Source organism: Dasypus novemcinctus, assembly GCF_030445035.2.
Source record: "Dasypus novemcinctus isolate mDasNov1 chromosome 8 unlocalized genomic scaffold, mDasNov1.1.hap2 SUPER_8_unloc_2, whole genome shotgun sequence".
Classification (NCBI taxonomy): Eukaryota; Metazoa; Chordata; class Mammalia; order Cingulata; family Dasypodidae; genus Dasypus; species Dasypus novemcinctus.
In genome coordinates, this window is record NW_026688124.1 from 1,787,069 (window position 1) to 1,803,911 (window position 16,843).

At 39.0% G+C, this 16,843-nt stretch overlaps 1 protein-coding gene across 1 annotated transcript; it reads left to right on the plus strand.

The window, feature by feature from the left end:
• The first annotated feature begins 10,242 nt into the window (after positions 1-10,242).
• On the plus strand, positions 10,243-16,584 carry LOC101425559 (speedy protein E4-like). The gene is made up of 6 exons (XM_004481819.3): positions 10,243-10,351; positions 10,830-11,015; positions 11,617-11,675; positions 13,306-13,391; positions 14,924-15,092; positions 15,659-16,584. Exons 1-6 carry the CDS (start codon positions 10,243-10,245, stop codon positions 15,716-15,718), a joined length of 669 nt encoding a protein of 222 aa, XP_004481876.1. The 3' UTR covers positions 15,719-16,584.
• Positions 16,585-16,843: the final 259 nt, after the last annotated feature.

A 16,843-nucleotide genomic window follows, 5' to 3' on the forward strand; every position in this document is an offset into this window, starting at 1 on the left:
TAGCATGCAAGTCTTGTGAAAAGAGATCCCCTCTGAGTCCATTTCCATCACGCAGAAACACCAGCTCCAAAGAAGGGCCATCTGTCATGGCAGTGAACCCCTTCTGCCATGACCATAGAACCCGTGGGTCTCTTTATCCCTCAAAAGAACCAATACCTGGGGTTGTATTCATGGCTCTTCTTTGATTTTTGGTTCAACTCATTCTAAATCTTTAATATTGCCCAGCTTAAGTTATCAAAACAGGCCCAGGGACCCACTAATGGGCTGCAGACTAGATAAAAGAGTGCATGGTTATGAGAGACTCCAAAAAGCTTTTTTACTTATTACAGTTTTCCAGCCTGCCAGCAGATGGTGCTCTTTGGCTATCCTTTTCCTGGAGGTAGATCTTTCAACCTTCACTTGTTGGTGATTCTGGTATGGCCAGAATTGAGATTTAAAATGACTCTGCTGGTAAAACTCAACGACAAGAAACCACTTTCTACCCTCTGTGGCATCCTTTCTCCTCTCAAGGAGGAAAATGTGCATTCTGTTCTCAGTTGGCCACAGTGAGTCATGGCTTTTACCCTGGCTGTTAGCTTTGATGGTGAAGGATGGGTGCTATTCCCAGACTCAGGGGTTAGTCACTCATGGTTTTCTTTTCAGCCTCCTTATCTCTCTGATCCTCTCTTTCTGGAACAATGTACAGCATTCTTCTGGTCTGCAGACCCCCAAAGCAGCTCCCTCAGACAGCGTTTTCCCTTCCTCTGTTATTTTTGTGAGAGAGTTGAGCCCTCCCATCCTACTTTGATACCACCTTCCTGGAGTCCTCTGTCAATGCATTTTTGAAACAGTAACATACAGTCTTTTAACAAAGATTATTGGCAGTACAAATAGTGCACTGCCCCCCCCCAAAAAAAAACCAATGCATTTCATATGATTTAATTTTATATAGAATCTGTGAAGATATTTTGTCTCTACAGTTTTGTTAAATTATTTGTAATTAGGTATGTAAAGCACTTTGCTTTCTTTTCCAATGTTTAGGTTTTATTTTTAGTAATCACAAAGTACTAGTGCCCTGAATCTTGGTGCTTAGAGGGTTTCAGGACTTATTTACCTCCAATTTTAGCATAAGATTTCTTTTTTCTCAGTTTTCTTCTCAAATAGTTTTGTCTACTATGATTTCTGCATGAATTTCACCAGCAATTCTGTAAATTAATTGACAAAGGTTTGAGTATCCAGGCTTATAAATTTGTATAAGACTGACCTCTTTGCAAGACCCAGGATCGGTAGGATTTGGAAAATTTTATCATTATAGATGGTGAGTTAGGCTAAGTTAGAACACTGAGGGAGAAGGGAGAAGGATTTTAAAGAGCACCAAAAGCTCATCTGCTCCAATTTCTGAGACTCTAGGGTTACTGAGTTTTATATATGCTCTTATGTTTAAACTATTTGCATAGAGGTCTCTTATGAATTTTCATTTGCTAATTAAATATTTAAAAGTGTGGGGGGATGGGTGCCATTAGTTCTTTTCTGTAACTTATTAGCCTCTACCTCCTGCTCTTCCCAAAAATGCTGCCCAGTGTTCTTCTAGCTTCTGGAGTTTCAAAATAGTTGTTTCAGACAGTTCTTGCCTGTTTAATAGTTGTATTGGTGGAAGGACTGAGTCCTGGAGTTCCCTACTCCACCATCTTACCCAGAAGTCCCATTATATTTAATCACCACATAATATTTCATACAATGGATTGCTGTAAGTTATTCAAATGTTCCCAGTTGATGCATGCACTGATTTCCTCTTCCACCCCAATACAAACCATTTAACATTGAATAATTATTATACGTGTTTTTGTGTATATGAACTAATTTTTTTGCCTTGGAGGTACCTAACTATATAACAAAATCACTGTTGACAATGCAATTTTTATTTTTGATGCTTACAGTCAGATTGCCTTGCAAAATGTCTTGCAAATTTGCTTTCCAACCAACATGGTGTGAGAGAGTCTGGGGTCCCATACCCCTTGTTTTCAGTGAGGACACCAAGATGGAAGTTATACCCATCTCTTCGTTGACATTTTTCAGGTCTCTAATTGTTTTTATTCCCCCAGATTAGGTCTTTGATCTTTGACATATACAATCCAGATATTGAAGTCAAAATGTGAATGTTTAAAAAACTTTGATTTCTCCTTACCATGGGATACTACTCAGCAATAAAGTAGGAGGGATTATCGATACATGTAAGTGAATCTCAATAGTTATGTCTGTGAAAAAGTCAATCCCAAATTACATACTGTATGATTCCATTTATATGACATTCTTCAAATAGTAAAAGTTATAGAAATGGAGAATAGATAATAAGCTAGTGGTTGCCAGAGTCTAATGTGAGGATAAAGCTGGAAGGAAGTGCTTGTGGCTATAAAAGGGCAACATATGAGACCTTGTGATGATGGAGCATAACCTGTGTAACCAGCTTCATCAAGGGCAATTTTCTTTTTTTTGCATGTGAGATTAAATATTTATTATGAAAAATGTGTATATAGCTCTTATTTGCATATATATTTATTTATATAAAACATAGGAAGATGATTGCATGTAAGCCTACTTAAATACACCTGAAAAAAATTTTAATTAATTTTTGAAAGATTCATTCATGAAGTTCTCTCTTAGGTTCACCTATTTAGGGAGAGCTGGCATAGCCGGAAAACGAAAGAACAGGATAAGTAGCAGAGAGTATTATATTCAATGTGCATGTAAGTCAGATAGATTTATTTCAGGAATCCCTCTGATAAGTAATATTCCTTGACATCACCATCATTCTATTCTCCTGAGCTCAGTACATTAGAATCAACTTTGTTGTTGTTGTTGTTGTTTTCATTTACACTTTCCCCTATTTGTTGTTTCCTATTTCCCATCTCCCTTCACTTCACAGCTTTCACCAGTACACTTACATTACCTAGTCATTTTTCTTCTAACCACGCAGCTCCACAGTTGCTACCATAGTCCAGGCTTTCAATTTTACAAGTAGGCAATTCTTTTAGCTCTAACTAGTACTCATGTTGATGGGCAATTTTCTGGTTGAGTCTTGTACCATAGTACACTCGATAAAGGGAGCATGGGTTCTCTGTATTATTTCCTGCAACAGCATATAAGTGTACAATTATTGCCAAATTAAAAGTTTGTTATATTTATATTATAAATAATACATATAATATAATGATTTTACTGTTAATAGCATTAGCAAATTGATTCCAGTAATATATATAAAGTATAACATAACAAGTGAAAAATACAGGGATCATCCTGATGTTGGACTCCAATTCAATATTTTAAAAATGAATATAATTCACCATACTAACAATGAAGAAAATCAATTTGGCTATCTCAATAGATGCAGAAAAGATAAAAGAATTTTTAAAAACTAAGAATTAAAATAAAAGAGAAAAATAACCAATAACAACCAAAAAATAGACGGAGAAAAAGAACAAAATTCAACATCCAATCATCAGTGTTTATCTGGGTATACCAAGAACAAATGGGAACACACGTAAACTGAAATAAATGGTATGTATAAATAAATAATAATAATCGTAGTGAAAAACCGAATGCTTTGCCCCTAAGATCTAGAACTTGACAAAGAAATCATCTCTCTCCACACGCATGAGGCGTAGGAGGCCAGGGGGATCCTTGGGTTGTGGCCCTGGATGGAGAAAGTGACCGAAAAGAGGGATGCCTCGAGCATCTGCGCTGGAAAGGAGCAGGAGTCCGCCAATCCAGGACACCACAGGGTCACGGTGGACTCCCGGCGCAGACGGGAAAGGAGAGAAGGCTTGGCCAATCAGCGTCCCTGGGTGCGGGGAGTCACGTGGGCCGTCACGTGAGGGAAGAGGCTCGGTCCAGGAAGTCCCTGGGCTCTTCTGCAGCAGGGAGGGGCTGTCCCTTCCAGGCTGGTCCTTTTCTCCTAGGAGGTCTCCCTCTTGGGTCTCTCGTGGGTCTTTTCACCTGGAGCTTGCCCTTTCTTACGTCAAGTGAGTTAGAGTTTTCCAGACATTTCTTGGCTGCTAAGCCTTTCTTTTTCTTCATATTCTCTGCTCATTTGTCTGGTGGGTCTTTTATGTATTTCTTTTAGATTGGAAGGTTTTTTAAAGATAATCTAAAAATTGATCCTGTATTGTTTCATATCCATTATAGGTGTTTTCCCCTACAATGGTGGTTGGCCTTTTATTTTCTATTTCTCTCTTGATGTATACTATATTACAACTGACTGTATATATTGAGCCTGTATTCAGTGACCTTGCCAAAGTCACTTATAAATGTTAGTAATTTGTAGATCATGGTGGGTTTCCCATTCATGTTATACTGTCATACACCAATAACGACAGTGCTATTTCTTTCTAGTTAATTCTTACGCATTTTATTTCTTTTTCTTTACTACTCTCTATAAAATTGAATAGAAGATATGATAGCAGTCATTTTTGCCTAATTCTGATTTGAGGGGGAAAGCTTTCAGTACTCCTGTATTCAGTATATGTGCTAAAGGTTCATTTAAGATATCCTTAATCAGATTAAAGAAGTTGCCTACTTTTACTACTTTGCTAAGAATATTTTGGGGAATAGATGTTGAATTTTATTAAATGCTTCTTTACATTTATTCTGCATGATCATATGATTTTCTCTTTATTTTTTCTAATGGGATGATTTACATAATTTATGTTGAATGTTAAATCATCCTCAGAATTTTCCAGTTTTTTTTTCACTTGATATTAATGTATTATCTTTTCATATATGGCTAAATTCATATACTTGTATTTTCTCTAGAATACTTAATATCTGTTTATAGAAGATATGGTTTATGGTTTTGTTTTGTTTTTCTCCTAACAATATTCTGGTTGAATTGTTACATCATTTGGGAAATGTTGGTGTCTTTTTCCTTCCTTAAATGTTTGGAATATGTAATATTTCATATATCTTTCATATATCTTGGACTGGGGTTTTCCTTGTGGAGATTTTTTTGTTGGTTGCTTGGTGTGATTTTTAAATAATTGATTCAGTTTATATAACAGATATAGGAGTTTTCCATTTATGTTATTTTTGTATTCGTTTGGATAAGTTTGGTTTTAAAACTTGGTCTGTTTTGATGTCCATTCTTAAATTTTTAGTCGTAAGTAATACATAAAAGTCTCTTTTTTTTTAATTAAAAAATTTCTGTTTTTTTTTGAAGATACATAGATCACAAAAAATGTTCAATTTAAAATATAAGAGGTTCCTATATACCCCACACCCCACTCCACTCCCACATCATCAACTTCTTTCATCATTGTGGCACATTCATTGCATCCGGCGAATACATTTTGGAGCACTGCTGCACTGAATAGATTACAGTTTACATTTATGGATTATAGTTTACATTGTAGTATACATTCTGCCCCAGTACCTTCAGTAGCTTATGGCACAATATAAGATGTCCAGCATCTGACCCTGCAGTATCATTTAGGACAACTCCAAGTCCTGAAAATGCCCACACATCACATCTCTTCTTCCCTTTTCCTGCCCTCAGCAACTACCATGGCCAGTTTCTCCACATCAATGCTACAGTTTCTTCCATTACTAGTCACAATAGTTCTATAGTAGAATATCAGTAATTCCACTCTAATCCATATTTTATTCCTCCATCCCGTGGACCTTGGGATGGTGATGTTCACTCCACCTTTATATCGAGAGGGGGCTAATGGTCAACCACGACACCAGGGAACCTAGAGTGCCTACAACTCTGTGCAGGAGAATCGCATCCATAAAAGCCTCTTAATGGGCTTGTTAATGACTGCAGGCTCCGTAGAGAAAGCTTCCACTTTGATTTCTGATATCGGTAATTTGTGTTTCTTCTCTGTTTCTTTTTCCTAGTTTTGCTCCTGGTTTATCAATTTCATTAATTTTTAAAAACAACTCTTAACCTTATTGATTTGTTATATTTTTTCTGTTTCATTGATTTATGCTTTTATATTTATTATTCTCTTCCTTCTGTATCCTTTCAGTTTGATTTTTTTTATAAATCTTGAAGGAAACCAAGATTGATTTTCACTCTTTCTTCTATTCTAACATACTCATTATAAGGCTATAACTTTCCCTCCAAGTACTAATTTAGCTGGCATCCCATATCTTACCTTGTGTGTTTCCAAATCTCTTACCAGCAGGCCATGCCTGCCCCCCTTTGTCTCCACCCCATGTGCCTGCAGCCATGTGCCTGTGTCTTTTTGTGATTTGATAGATCGTCTTTTTTTATGGCCAACTAATACACCATTGTAGGGAAGTAGCACAATTTGTGTATCGATCCACCTACCTAAGTATATCTTGGCTGCTTCCAGTTTTGGGAAATTATGAATAAAACTGTGATAAATATTTGTCTGCAGGTTTTTGTGTGGACATATGCTTACAACTCATTTCAAGTAGGAACCCAATTATTGCATCACATGATGAGACTATGTTTAACTTTGTAAGAATCTGCCAAACTGTCTTCCAAAGCCACGGCACCATTGTGCTTTCCCAGCATCAAAGAATGAGAGTTCCTGTTGTTCTGCATCCCGGCCAGGAATTGATATTGTCAGGTTTTCTATTTCAACTATTTTGGTAGCTGTATAGGGCATCTCATTGCTGTTTAATTTGCTTTTTCCTTTTAATGACAAGTGATGTTAAGCATGTTTTTGCATGCTTATTTTCTACCTATATATCTTCTTTGGGGAATAATCTGTTCTGATATTTACTCATTTTTTAATTGAGGAGTTTGTTTTCTTATTGTTTACTAATTCTTTGTATACTTTGAATATAATTTTTTCTATGAATATGTGTTTTGGAAATATTTTCTTCCAGTCTGCAGTTTGTATTTTCATTTTTAACAGTGACTTTCACAGAGTGGATATTTTTAATTTAATAACATCCAAGTTTTTTCTTTCATGTATCATGCTTTTGATGTTGTATATAAAACTAACCACCAAATCTGAGTTCACATAGAATTTACTCCATATTTTTTCCTAGAATTTTTATAACTTTGCATTTTACACTTAAGGCTGAGCTATTGAATGAATTTATGCGTAAGGTATAAAGTTTGAGTCTTTGTTCATTCTTTTTCATATGGTCATACATTGGTGCCATCATCATTTGTTGAAAACATTTTTTCTCCATTGAATTTCATTTGCTCCTTTCACTGACATACTTTTGCTATATTTGCATGGGTCTTTTTGTGGGCCCTGTATTCCATTTCATTTTATCTTTGTATCTACTCTTTCTCCAATACCATGCCCTCTCAATTATTGTAGATTTATATCTTGGAAATAGTAAATATGAGTTCTTCAACTTTGTTCTTCCAATTGTGGAGGCTTGTCATCATGTAAAAACAGTTTGTCTGTATCTGGAAAACAGCTTGCTGAGATTTTTATTGGGATTGTATGGAATCTATAAATTGAGTAGGAAGAATTGACATCCTAACAATATTGTGGCTTTTAATCATGAGCAAGTAATACATCTCCCTTGATTTAGATTTTCTTTGATTTATTTAAATAGTGTTTCATGGTTTTCTGCACACTGATTTGTACATATTTTGTTGGTTTCATAACTGAGAATTTCTCCCCTCCCTCCCTTTCTTCTTTCCCTTCTCCCTTTTTTTTCTTTCTCTCTTTGAATTGTAAATGGAATAATGTTTTCAGTCAAATTCCAATTGCTCATTATTGGTGCATAGAAAAGCAAACGACTTTTTATGCAAAACTCTTTTACTCTGTTCCTTGTTTTAACCTTCCCTGTCATAAAGACACAGGACTGTGGGTTCCATTTTTTTTTTTAATTTTTAATTTTTAAATAAGCTTTAGATTACATAAATGTTACATCAAAAATATAGGGAATGTAATGAAAGAATCATTATAGCAAATATTTTTAAATGTGACTGCTTATGTCAAAATCCTAGCTCATCTGTTTCCTAGCTATGTGACCTTAATCAAGTTTCTTAACCACATTTTCTTGTGATTGTTTTCTCTTGAAAGTGGGGTTACAGTAGCACCAATCTTAGAGAAGAACTGAAGAATTGAAGCACGTTAATCCATGTCAAACACTTATGTCAAACACTTACCGTATGGTAAACAATTAATCTAGTATTATATGAGGATAAGTATCCTGTTTATTTCATCTTCGCATTACTCCCCGTGCTAGCACACTACCCTGAACCTGAAAATCACTGACTGTATACCCGTATGTACGAAAGCAGACAGAGAGGGCATTGCTCCTGCTCGCTTTGCTGTAAGGGAACTGTAATAAAATGAGACCCCATACAATGTTCCTACATGGCTGAGATGTGCATGGGACCTATACATTTTCAATTAGTCCATTGTTCTTTGATTATTATTGACTGAGTGGGGAATGAGTAGGGGTTCAAGAGCCTACTGTTGTTTAGCAGAAACAAAAATTATAGTTTACCTCCTGTCTGTTATCATGACCAAATAATGGATTAGTGGGTGAGTCATTTATTAAGAATTTTGAAGAAAGTATTCTAAATCCAGAAGGAAATCTGAGTAAAGAAGTAAAAGGTAAGGGCACGGCACTCTCTGAAATGCTGAAGGTCTAATCCTTATCAGTTCTAGGTTGAATCTGAAAAGAATCTGAAAGAACAGATTTGTTTTTTGTTGTTGTTGTTTTTCTTACAGAACTTACTTTCAATTTTATTCTATGGGGATACTAATACTTATTATTAAACTAAAATTGAAAGAACAGATTTGAACTCACGATAGGCAGCACTTCCTGACCAGCAGACTTCTGCAAAAGTGACATTCTTCTTCATGAATCAGGGCATTTCCTCTCAGCTGGAAGTATCATAGTAGAAGCGGAACCAATTTGGACTGTGTGAAAGAAGCCAGATTTTGCTTAGATGTAAGGTATGTGAGGCCTCATCCAACTCCGTAAGCTGGTGATTATAAAAAAAGCATAAACTTGATCAGTGTATCTTAGATATAATTCCCTTTCTTCATGTTTGATTGGTGTTCATTAGAAATATATACTTCTGAAAATACAAAATAAAATATTGGCATTACAAGAAATGACAGATGTGCATCCTTTCAAAGTCCAAATAATGGATCAGAAATATGGACTTAGATACCTTTTAATAAGCATTATGAATTTAGGATTGTTAAAAAGAGGCATCAGTTGAGAGGTTTGCTCAAAGCTTCCCTGGAAACTATGATAGAATCTCAGATGATTATATTATTTTTCACTTGTATTCTCATGGCACTCTCTCCAGCCTTACAGAGAACATTCATAATCTGCCTCAATTCTTCCTTTAAGGTTTTCATACAGATGATACTATATTTGAAGTACATATCAAAGGTCCTGGAATTTCTGGGTCAAAAACTATATTTATTCAGGAGTATGTGTTCCAAGTTACTAAATTGGAATTGAGGGACAGGATTTGGAGGATCCATAGACTCCCTAAAATTTTATATACACTATATGATGCTTGTTTGAGTACATGTGCAGATTCTAAAAGGGACTTTTGCTTAATCCTCAAATATGTCTTAAACTCTACGTTGCAGGAGATTAGTGGTTAGGTATAGTTTTTCTCACCAGGACGGTCCCTGCATATAGTACATTATCAGTAAATGATGAGTAGAATAGCTTTTCAAAATAAGTGTTTGTACTAATTACTGTAATGCAATAAGTTAAAATACCTGGAGTCTTTTCATATATCAGTCTCACCCTTTAAAGTCTTATAATTTCTCATTATCCTAAATCTACTTATTAATACCCTTCTCCCTCATAAAAGAGTTCTGAAATGGGAATGGAAAGGAAAGAATAAGTATCCTTTATATTCATATTTTGAATGGAAAGACTACCACTTTCATTGGGTCAAAGGGCAAAAACTTATCCTGAATAACTGAGGATAGTGATGGAGGTTGAGAAGAGGTTGAGTCAGTACCTGAGATACTATTTAACACTAATTTCCAGCAGTAGAAAAACCATCATGCTGTCAGTTGCACGTGTTTTCCTTCAAACTGACCTGTTGGCCCAGTTGGAATGAGTGATGACATCAGAGGATTCCAGGGCTCCTGATTGGAAGATTCAAACTCACTGGCAGCAGATGTGGGCAACAGTTTCTCCTGAGAACTCTTTCTCACTCCTTATCACCCCCAAACTGGAACTGTCGTAACAGGCGTGGGCACACCGTAACACAAAGCCAGAGTGACTTCAGCGTGAACGAGGCTGGTCGTGGTGGGAGGGGACAAGCAGTGGGGAAAAGTCATGGCTGAGTGTCTTCTGTTAGCCACGTCTGTGAACAAGAGCTCCCAGCGCCGCTCCTCACAGTGTCCAGGGGAGGTGACGATGAAGGAAGAAAGCCCGGCATCTTCAGGTGAGGAAACCGAGGCATGCCCACGTTCAGGTGGTTCGACTAGTGTAAAGGAGGCAGCATGGGTGTGAGGGAGGAGTTCCTGAGTCAGGATCTAAGAGGGGAGAGTGGGAAGACCAGGCCTCTGGGAAGAAGAGGTGAAAGACTGGAGAAGAGGACGCCCAGTGGATGAGAGTCAGGGTGACGAGGAAGGTAGGTAATCAGCGAAAGAGAGCCAGGAAGGGGGACTCAGAAGAAGGGAATCATCAAAGGCTTTATTTTTCTCTAATGGTAGAAATTAACTATAATGACAGAGTTTTGAGTACTATGGAGATATAATAATTTCAGAATAATTGGAACAGATTCAACATAGAAAAAAGAGGAAGAGCAGGGCAAGGGCCGAAGTCGGCAAGGTAGGTGGAAGTAGGGGAGAGCCCAGTTGTGTGATGAGTGACTGAAGCCTTGGGGAAAGGCTCTGTGTTGTAATCTTGTTTCTGTACAGTTTCCTGGACAGACTCCAGTCCTCAGAAGAGGGACTGGACAGTAGTGTTCATGAAAGAGGTAGCCCCAGAACCTCAGGACAGCTGGGTCGCGGAGGACGTGGCGGGTCTCTTCGCAGTGCAGGGGAAGAGACAGCGGACCTCAGCTGTGGAACCCGAGCATCACGAGGTCTTCAACAGGCTGCTTGGTAAGAAGAGGCCCAGGGATGGCCCTAAGATATTCTCCTTTCTAAAACGAAGAAATTGACAATAACTCTACGTGGCCTCTAAGGAAGGCGAGTTCGTTTTAGGTAGTGAGCTCTCCGTTGCAAGGAATGTGCAAGCAGAGACAACATATTAATCATTTGTTAGGGACACTCAGAAAAGGATACAGGATGAGAGTTAACTGGAGAAATATATACACTCTCTCTTTCTTATATTTCTGAATTGATTTCTTTTTCTCTACAAACGGGACCTTACACCCACTCCAGTGATATCAATACCTAATGAGAAAAGGAAGGCAGATTTACATTTTCTCCTTTAAAACGGTACATTCTTGTGTGGTGAGCAGAGCAGTCATTATGCATTTTAAAGCCTTTGTAATTCTTATATTCTATGAGAGGACAACCCAACACATAATCACAGCACACATGACCCACAAAATGGGATTCACTCTCTGTTGCACAGTGAATTTTCTCTCTCCTTGCTCTTCCACTAACAATTGGTCAAAACCCTGGATATTCATTTTGTGCATTTCTGCAGGGCAACGCTGTTCCTGTCCTCCACCTAACATGTGCCCTCTTTTCACAGAGGATCCTGTCATTCAGAGATTCCTGGCCTGGGACAAAAATCTGAGGGTATCTGACAAGGTAACTTTCTTCACCAAACCCTTCTATTGCCTCCCTCTGTGTGGTCTGACTTTTCAAAACCGGCCCCTGGCGTTCTCCCTCCCTGATCATCTTGTGCCTGGTGCTTCCGAGGCCTCCTGGCTCCTTCAGGATCTGGTGCCACTTCTGTTCAGGGTCCTGCTGCTTCCTCACAGTGGGGCTGGGTTCTCCCACCTCAGGACGGTCTTTGGGGCTTTTAAGCACTAGCGTCTGGTGATTGACACCCTCATTCCTCTCAGCCCTTTGAGACACCTTTTTTTTTTTTTTAAAGATGTCTTTATTTTCCCCCCTTCCCCTCCTCCCGCCCTGCTGTTTTTGCTGTCTGGGTTGTCTTCTCTTCTCATTTTCTCTCCTCTAGGATTCACCAGGATTCCATCTTGGAGACTCCTGATGGGGAGAGAGGCTCCCTGTCAGCTGCGCCACCTCAGTTCCTGGTTTCTGCTGTGTTTCACCTTGCCTCTCCCCTTGCCTCTCTTCTGCTGTGTCATCATCTTGCTGTGTGACTCGCTTGTGCGGGCACTGGCTCACCATGTGGGCACTCACGCAGCACTGGATCACTGCGCAGGCACTTATGCTCACCATGGGGGCACTCACGCAGCACTGGATCACTGCGCAGGCACTTATGCTCACCATGGGGGCACTCACGCAGCACTGGATCACTGCGCAGGCACTTATGCTCACCATGGGGGCACTCACGCAGCACTGGATCACTGCGCAGGCACTTATGCTCACCATGGGGGCACTCACGCAGCACTGGATCACTGCGCAGGCACTTATGCTCACCATGGGGGCACTCACGCAGCACTGGATCACTGCGCAGGCACTTATGCGCACCATGGGGGCACTCACGCAGCACTGGATCACTGCGCAGGCACTTATGCTCACCATGGGGGCACTCACGCAGCACTGGATCACTGCGCAGGCACTTATGCTCACCATGGGGGCACTCACGCAGCACTGGATCACTGCGCAGGCACTTATGCTCACCATGGGGGCACTCACGCAGCACTGGATCACTGCGCAGGCACTTATGCTCACCATGGGGGCACTCACGCAGCACTGGATCACTGCGCAGGCACTTATGCTCACCATGGGGGCACTCACGCAGCACTGGATCACTGCGCAGGCACTTATGCTCACCATGGGGGCACTCATGTGGGCGCTGGCTCCCCACACAGGCTCTCGTGCAGGCTCTGGCTCACTGCAAGGGCACACTTTCTCTTCCTCTTCCTCTTCCTCACCAGCTGGCCCCAGGGATCAAACCCAGGTCCTCCCATGTGGTAGGCGGAGGCTCTGTCACTTGAGTCACATCCGCTTCCCTGAGATACCTTTTAGCTCTAGAATCAACCATTCTGAGCACACTCTGTCAAAGGGCCACATCTTGTCATCTTTACAGGATCCTGCACTTCCCCTCTCAAGTCTTCTATAGTTTGAAACCTATCCTGTTAGTTACTTCTATTGCCCTCATGGCCTTGCAGTGATTACCCTACTCCACAGAGTAGTCTCCTCTCCAAGCTGTTATCCTGTGCCTCCAGCCTCCTCTTCCTCATTCCAATGGTTTTCCTCTTCCAAGATGTAACCACTTTTTTATTGCTTTTTATCTCCCCATTAGTATCTCCTGGCCATGGTAATTGCTTATTTTAGCCGGGCTGGCCTCTTCTCTTGGCAGTACCAACGAATTCATTTCTTCTTGGCTCTGTGAGTATTCTCCCTAATCCCATCACTCAACCTTCAAATCCCAGGGTGAATAAGAGTGCTAAAAGGGGGCCTCTCACTTTTTATCTTTTTATAAAAAACAATTGTTTTTATAAAACTCTGTGTTTTAGGGTGTATTTGGGTATGGGGTTTATGGTCTGGAATTGCTTTTACTTTATAATGCCCAGGAAAAACAAAACTTAATGTCAGTCAAAAAACTTAAAAAAGCAAATCAAAACAAAAGAAAGCATAAAACTCTTCTAACGGGAGAAAAAGGAAGAATTGTTTTCACCATGCCCCAAGCAAATAGTCTTGAAACCATCGTCACTTCTGATCCCCATGTCAGTGCAAATCTTACTCTGCTTCCTCTTCTAGATTTCATGGTCCCCATTTCAGGTCCTCCTTATATCACACCAAACTTCTGCAAAACACTTGCATTCATATTCATTATTTTAACATCTCCCACCCCAGTCTAAAATACAAGTCAGACACAGATAAAACCTCATAAAATTGATTGGCTCCCAATCCCTTCTTCAAAAATCCAGAATTTCCAGTTTGAATTCAGCACTGTCTACTATCTCTATGAACCTTGTTTGTTTTCTCTCCTGGTATTTATTTTTAATTGTTTTAAGGGAATTATTCTTATTTCCATATGAACTGCAATTATTCCTCTTCAGTTATATATGCTGTCTTGAAGTCTTTCAGTCATACCTAACCTGACTAAAGATATTTTATCAGTAAATTCATTTTATACAACAACTCTTATATGATGCTTTCCCTCAATTTCACAATCATATGAGGTCTGATCTTCTGTAACTCAGTAACATTTATTTCTAGATGAAATCCTAGTAAAATAAACTATTTTGAGTTAAACTCACTTGCTATTTTTTCCATTCCTCTTATCCAACTCCATTAGTCTAAACAGCACTTAAAGGCAGGGTTTTGTTATAAAATCACTGTGGCCTATAAAGGACTTAACACTTTTTATTTTACAAGCATTTGCATAAGCTAGAGTCTATAAATTTTCATTCATTCATTCATTCATTCATTCTATCAATTATTAAATGGTCCAGAGTCCCAGGAACTATGAGGGAATGGGAAAAAAAAGCATAAAGGAGGGAATTAAGAAATGCTCATCATCGCGATGTAACCAAGGTACTCTATTAGGTACTTGATGGGAGATGGATGATGCAAAAACAAAGAGTCAGTTCTTGTCCCTGAGATTCTTACAATGTGAGGATACAGTTATTTGCACATACAAGTACAAGTGAAGTGGTTAAGAGGATGGTGATGGAAAATTATGATGTGCACTGCCTCGCAGATTATAGCCTCAAGTTTCCCAGTGTGACCCTTGTCATCAAATTATGACAAGGGTCATTCTGAATGTTTCTGTCTAGAATCAAGTTTGACAATTGTTTTGACAATTGAATAAAGCTGTTGTAAGGTCATGTGCTCATCTCGGTAGAAAGGAAATAACCTTAAACAGAGTTCCTTCTGGTTCTGCTTCTGGAAGTTAACCTGAGTTTTCTCCCTAGCTATCTAGCTAATGACATGGAGGAGGACAACCAGGCCACGAAACAAGCCATATTTTCCTTCCTCTATGGGAAGAACCACATCCAGCGTCCTATGTTCCACAAGCTACGGTTCCAGTTCATTCGTTCCATGCACTGGAACACTTGGGTTTTCCGAGAAGAGTGTGAGGAGGTATGGATTTTGAAAAGTGGTTGAATATGGAAAATTAAAGATCGATCTGAGGACTAGAAGGGATTAGAGCTTAACAAAGATTGGGGGAAGTGGACTTGGCCCAGTGGATAGGGCATCTGCCTACCATATGGGGGGTCCAGGGTTCAAACCCTGGGCCTCCTTGACCCGTGTGGAGCTGGCTCACACGCAGTGCTGATGCATGCAAGGAGTGCCGTGCCACGCAGGGGTGTCCCCTGTGTAGGGGAGCCCCATGTGCAAGGAGTGCGCCCCGTAAGGAGAGCCGCCCAGCACAAAATAAAGTGCAGCCTGCCCAAGAATGGCGCTGCACACACGGAGAGCTGACACAACAAGATGATGCAACAAAAAGAAACACAGATTCTCAGTGCCGCTGATAGGATAGAAGCGGTCACAGAAGAACACAGCGAATGGACACAGCAGACAACTGGGGTGGGGGGAAGGGGAGAGAAATAAATAAATCTTTTTAAAAAAAAAACAAAAAAACACAAAGATTGGAAAGACTGTATCATTCTGAAGGGTTCTTAGCTGTTGGACATTTTTCTTTCCAGATCCAAGCTTATGATCCAGAGCACTGGGTATGGAGACGTGATCGCACCCTCATTCCCTAGAACTCCCAAAGACAACAGAAGACCCGAGGACACTGGCCTGAGGAAACCAAAAGCTGAAAGTCTCCTCCTTTCTGCAAACTTTGACCTTCACAAAACTCAGAAACAAACCATACTCTAGAAAAAGAGGTGGAGAAAATTAGTAGTGAGGGAACCAATTATATTGTGGTTGATCAGGATATATAGAGAGAAAGACTATTTTCCTGTGTAGTAGGATAATTTTATCTTACATAGTCACAATTATATTTTGTAAACATGCTTTAATTCAAAAGTGAGATATTACTGACTCAGATAAGACTAAATACCAAAAAAGAAGAAAATGAACACAAAACAGTAGAAGTTGGGTTACAGGTATAAGATATCAATAGGAATAATGGCACTTTGATTGTCCATAGATAATTAACAGAAGGGTTTTATTTTGCAGTTGAAAATATTCGCTTTCAGCAAACTGATGAAAGTACCATTAAAGTCATAGGATTATGGATGATTGATATATGTGAGATATTTTACCAGTTTGTTTTGAAAATATTGGTCATGCACTTATTATATTTAATGTAAAAGTAAATTATATTTTTGAATCTCTGCTATGCCTAAAAAAGTTCTGTGATGGATGTTATACACAGTTATGGGGTTTGTCTTACCATTTTCAGGTTATCATTTTAGATCCCTAAGGTTTTGTTAAACAAGCATACTTTATTTTCAATATTGAAGTGTTTAAATTTAATTCTACTCTTTATCTTGCCTTGATATAATTGATGCATATTTTAGATTATTGTGGGACAAGGTTTTGAAACTATTTGAAAAACAATCATCTTAAAGGGCATTATAAGACTATTACAAGAATACATTGTGAATATAATAAAGGTGAAAAGACCTATGACCTTTAAAATTTGTGTGATAAAACTTGTCTCAATTTCTTCTTTACTATTAAGTTATATTGGTGCTAAAAAGGGATTGTTGTGGTTATTTGACCAATATTCTTTCAGATTAAAAAAGTTTTTGAGGCACAAATGTATTTAATTTTAATTAAGTCCCATTTATTTATTTCTTCTTTTGTTGGTTATGCTTTTGGGTGTAAAGTCCAAGAAACCATTGCCTGACAAAAGGTCCTGAACATGCTTCCCGACA

Excerpts from the sequence above, each read along its gene's own strand:
- LOC101425559 (XM_004481819.3), top strand. The coding sequence starts at position 10,243 with ATGGCTGAGTGTCTTCTGTTAGCCACGTCTGTGAACAAGAGCTCCCAG. Across the intron at positions 10,352-10,829 it reads AGAAAGCCCGGCATCTTCAG|TTTCCTGGACAGACTCCAGT; the intron begins GTGAGGAAACCG and ends GTTTCTGTACAG. Across the intron at positions 15,093-15,658 it reads TCCGAGAAGAGTGTGAGGAG|ATCCAAGCTTATGATCCAGA; the intron begins GTATGGATTTTG and ends TTTTCTTTCCAG.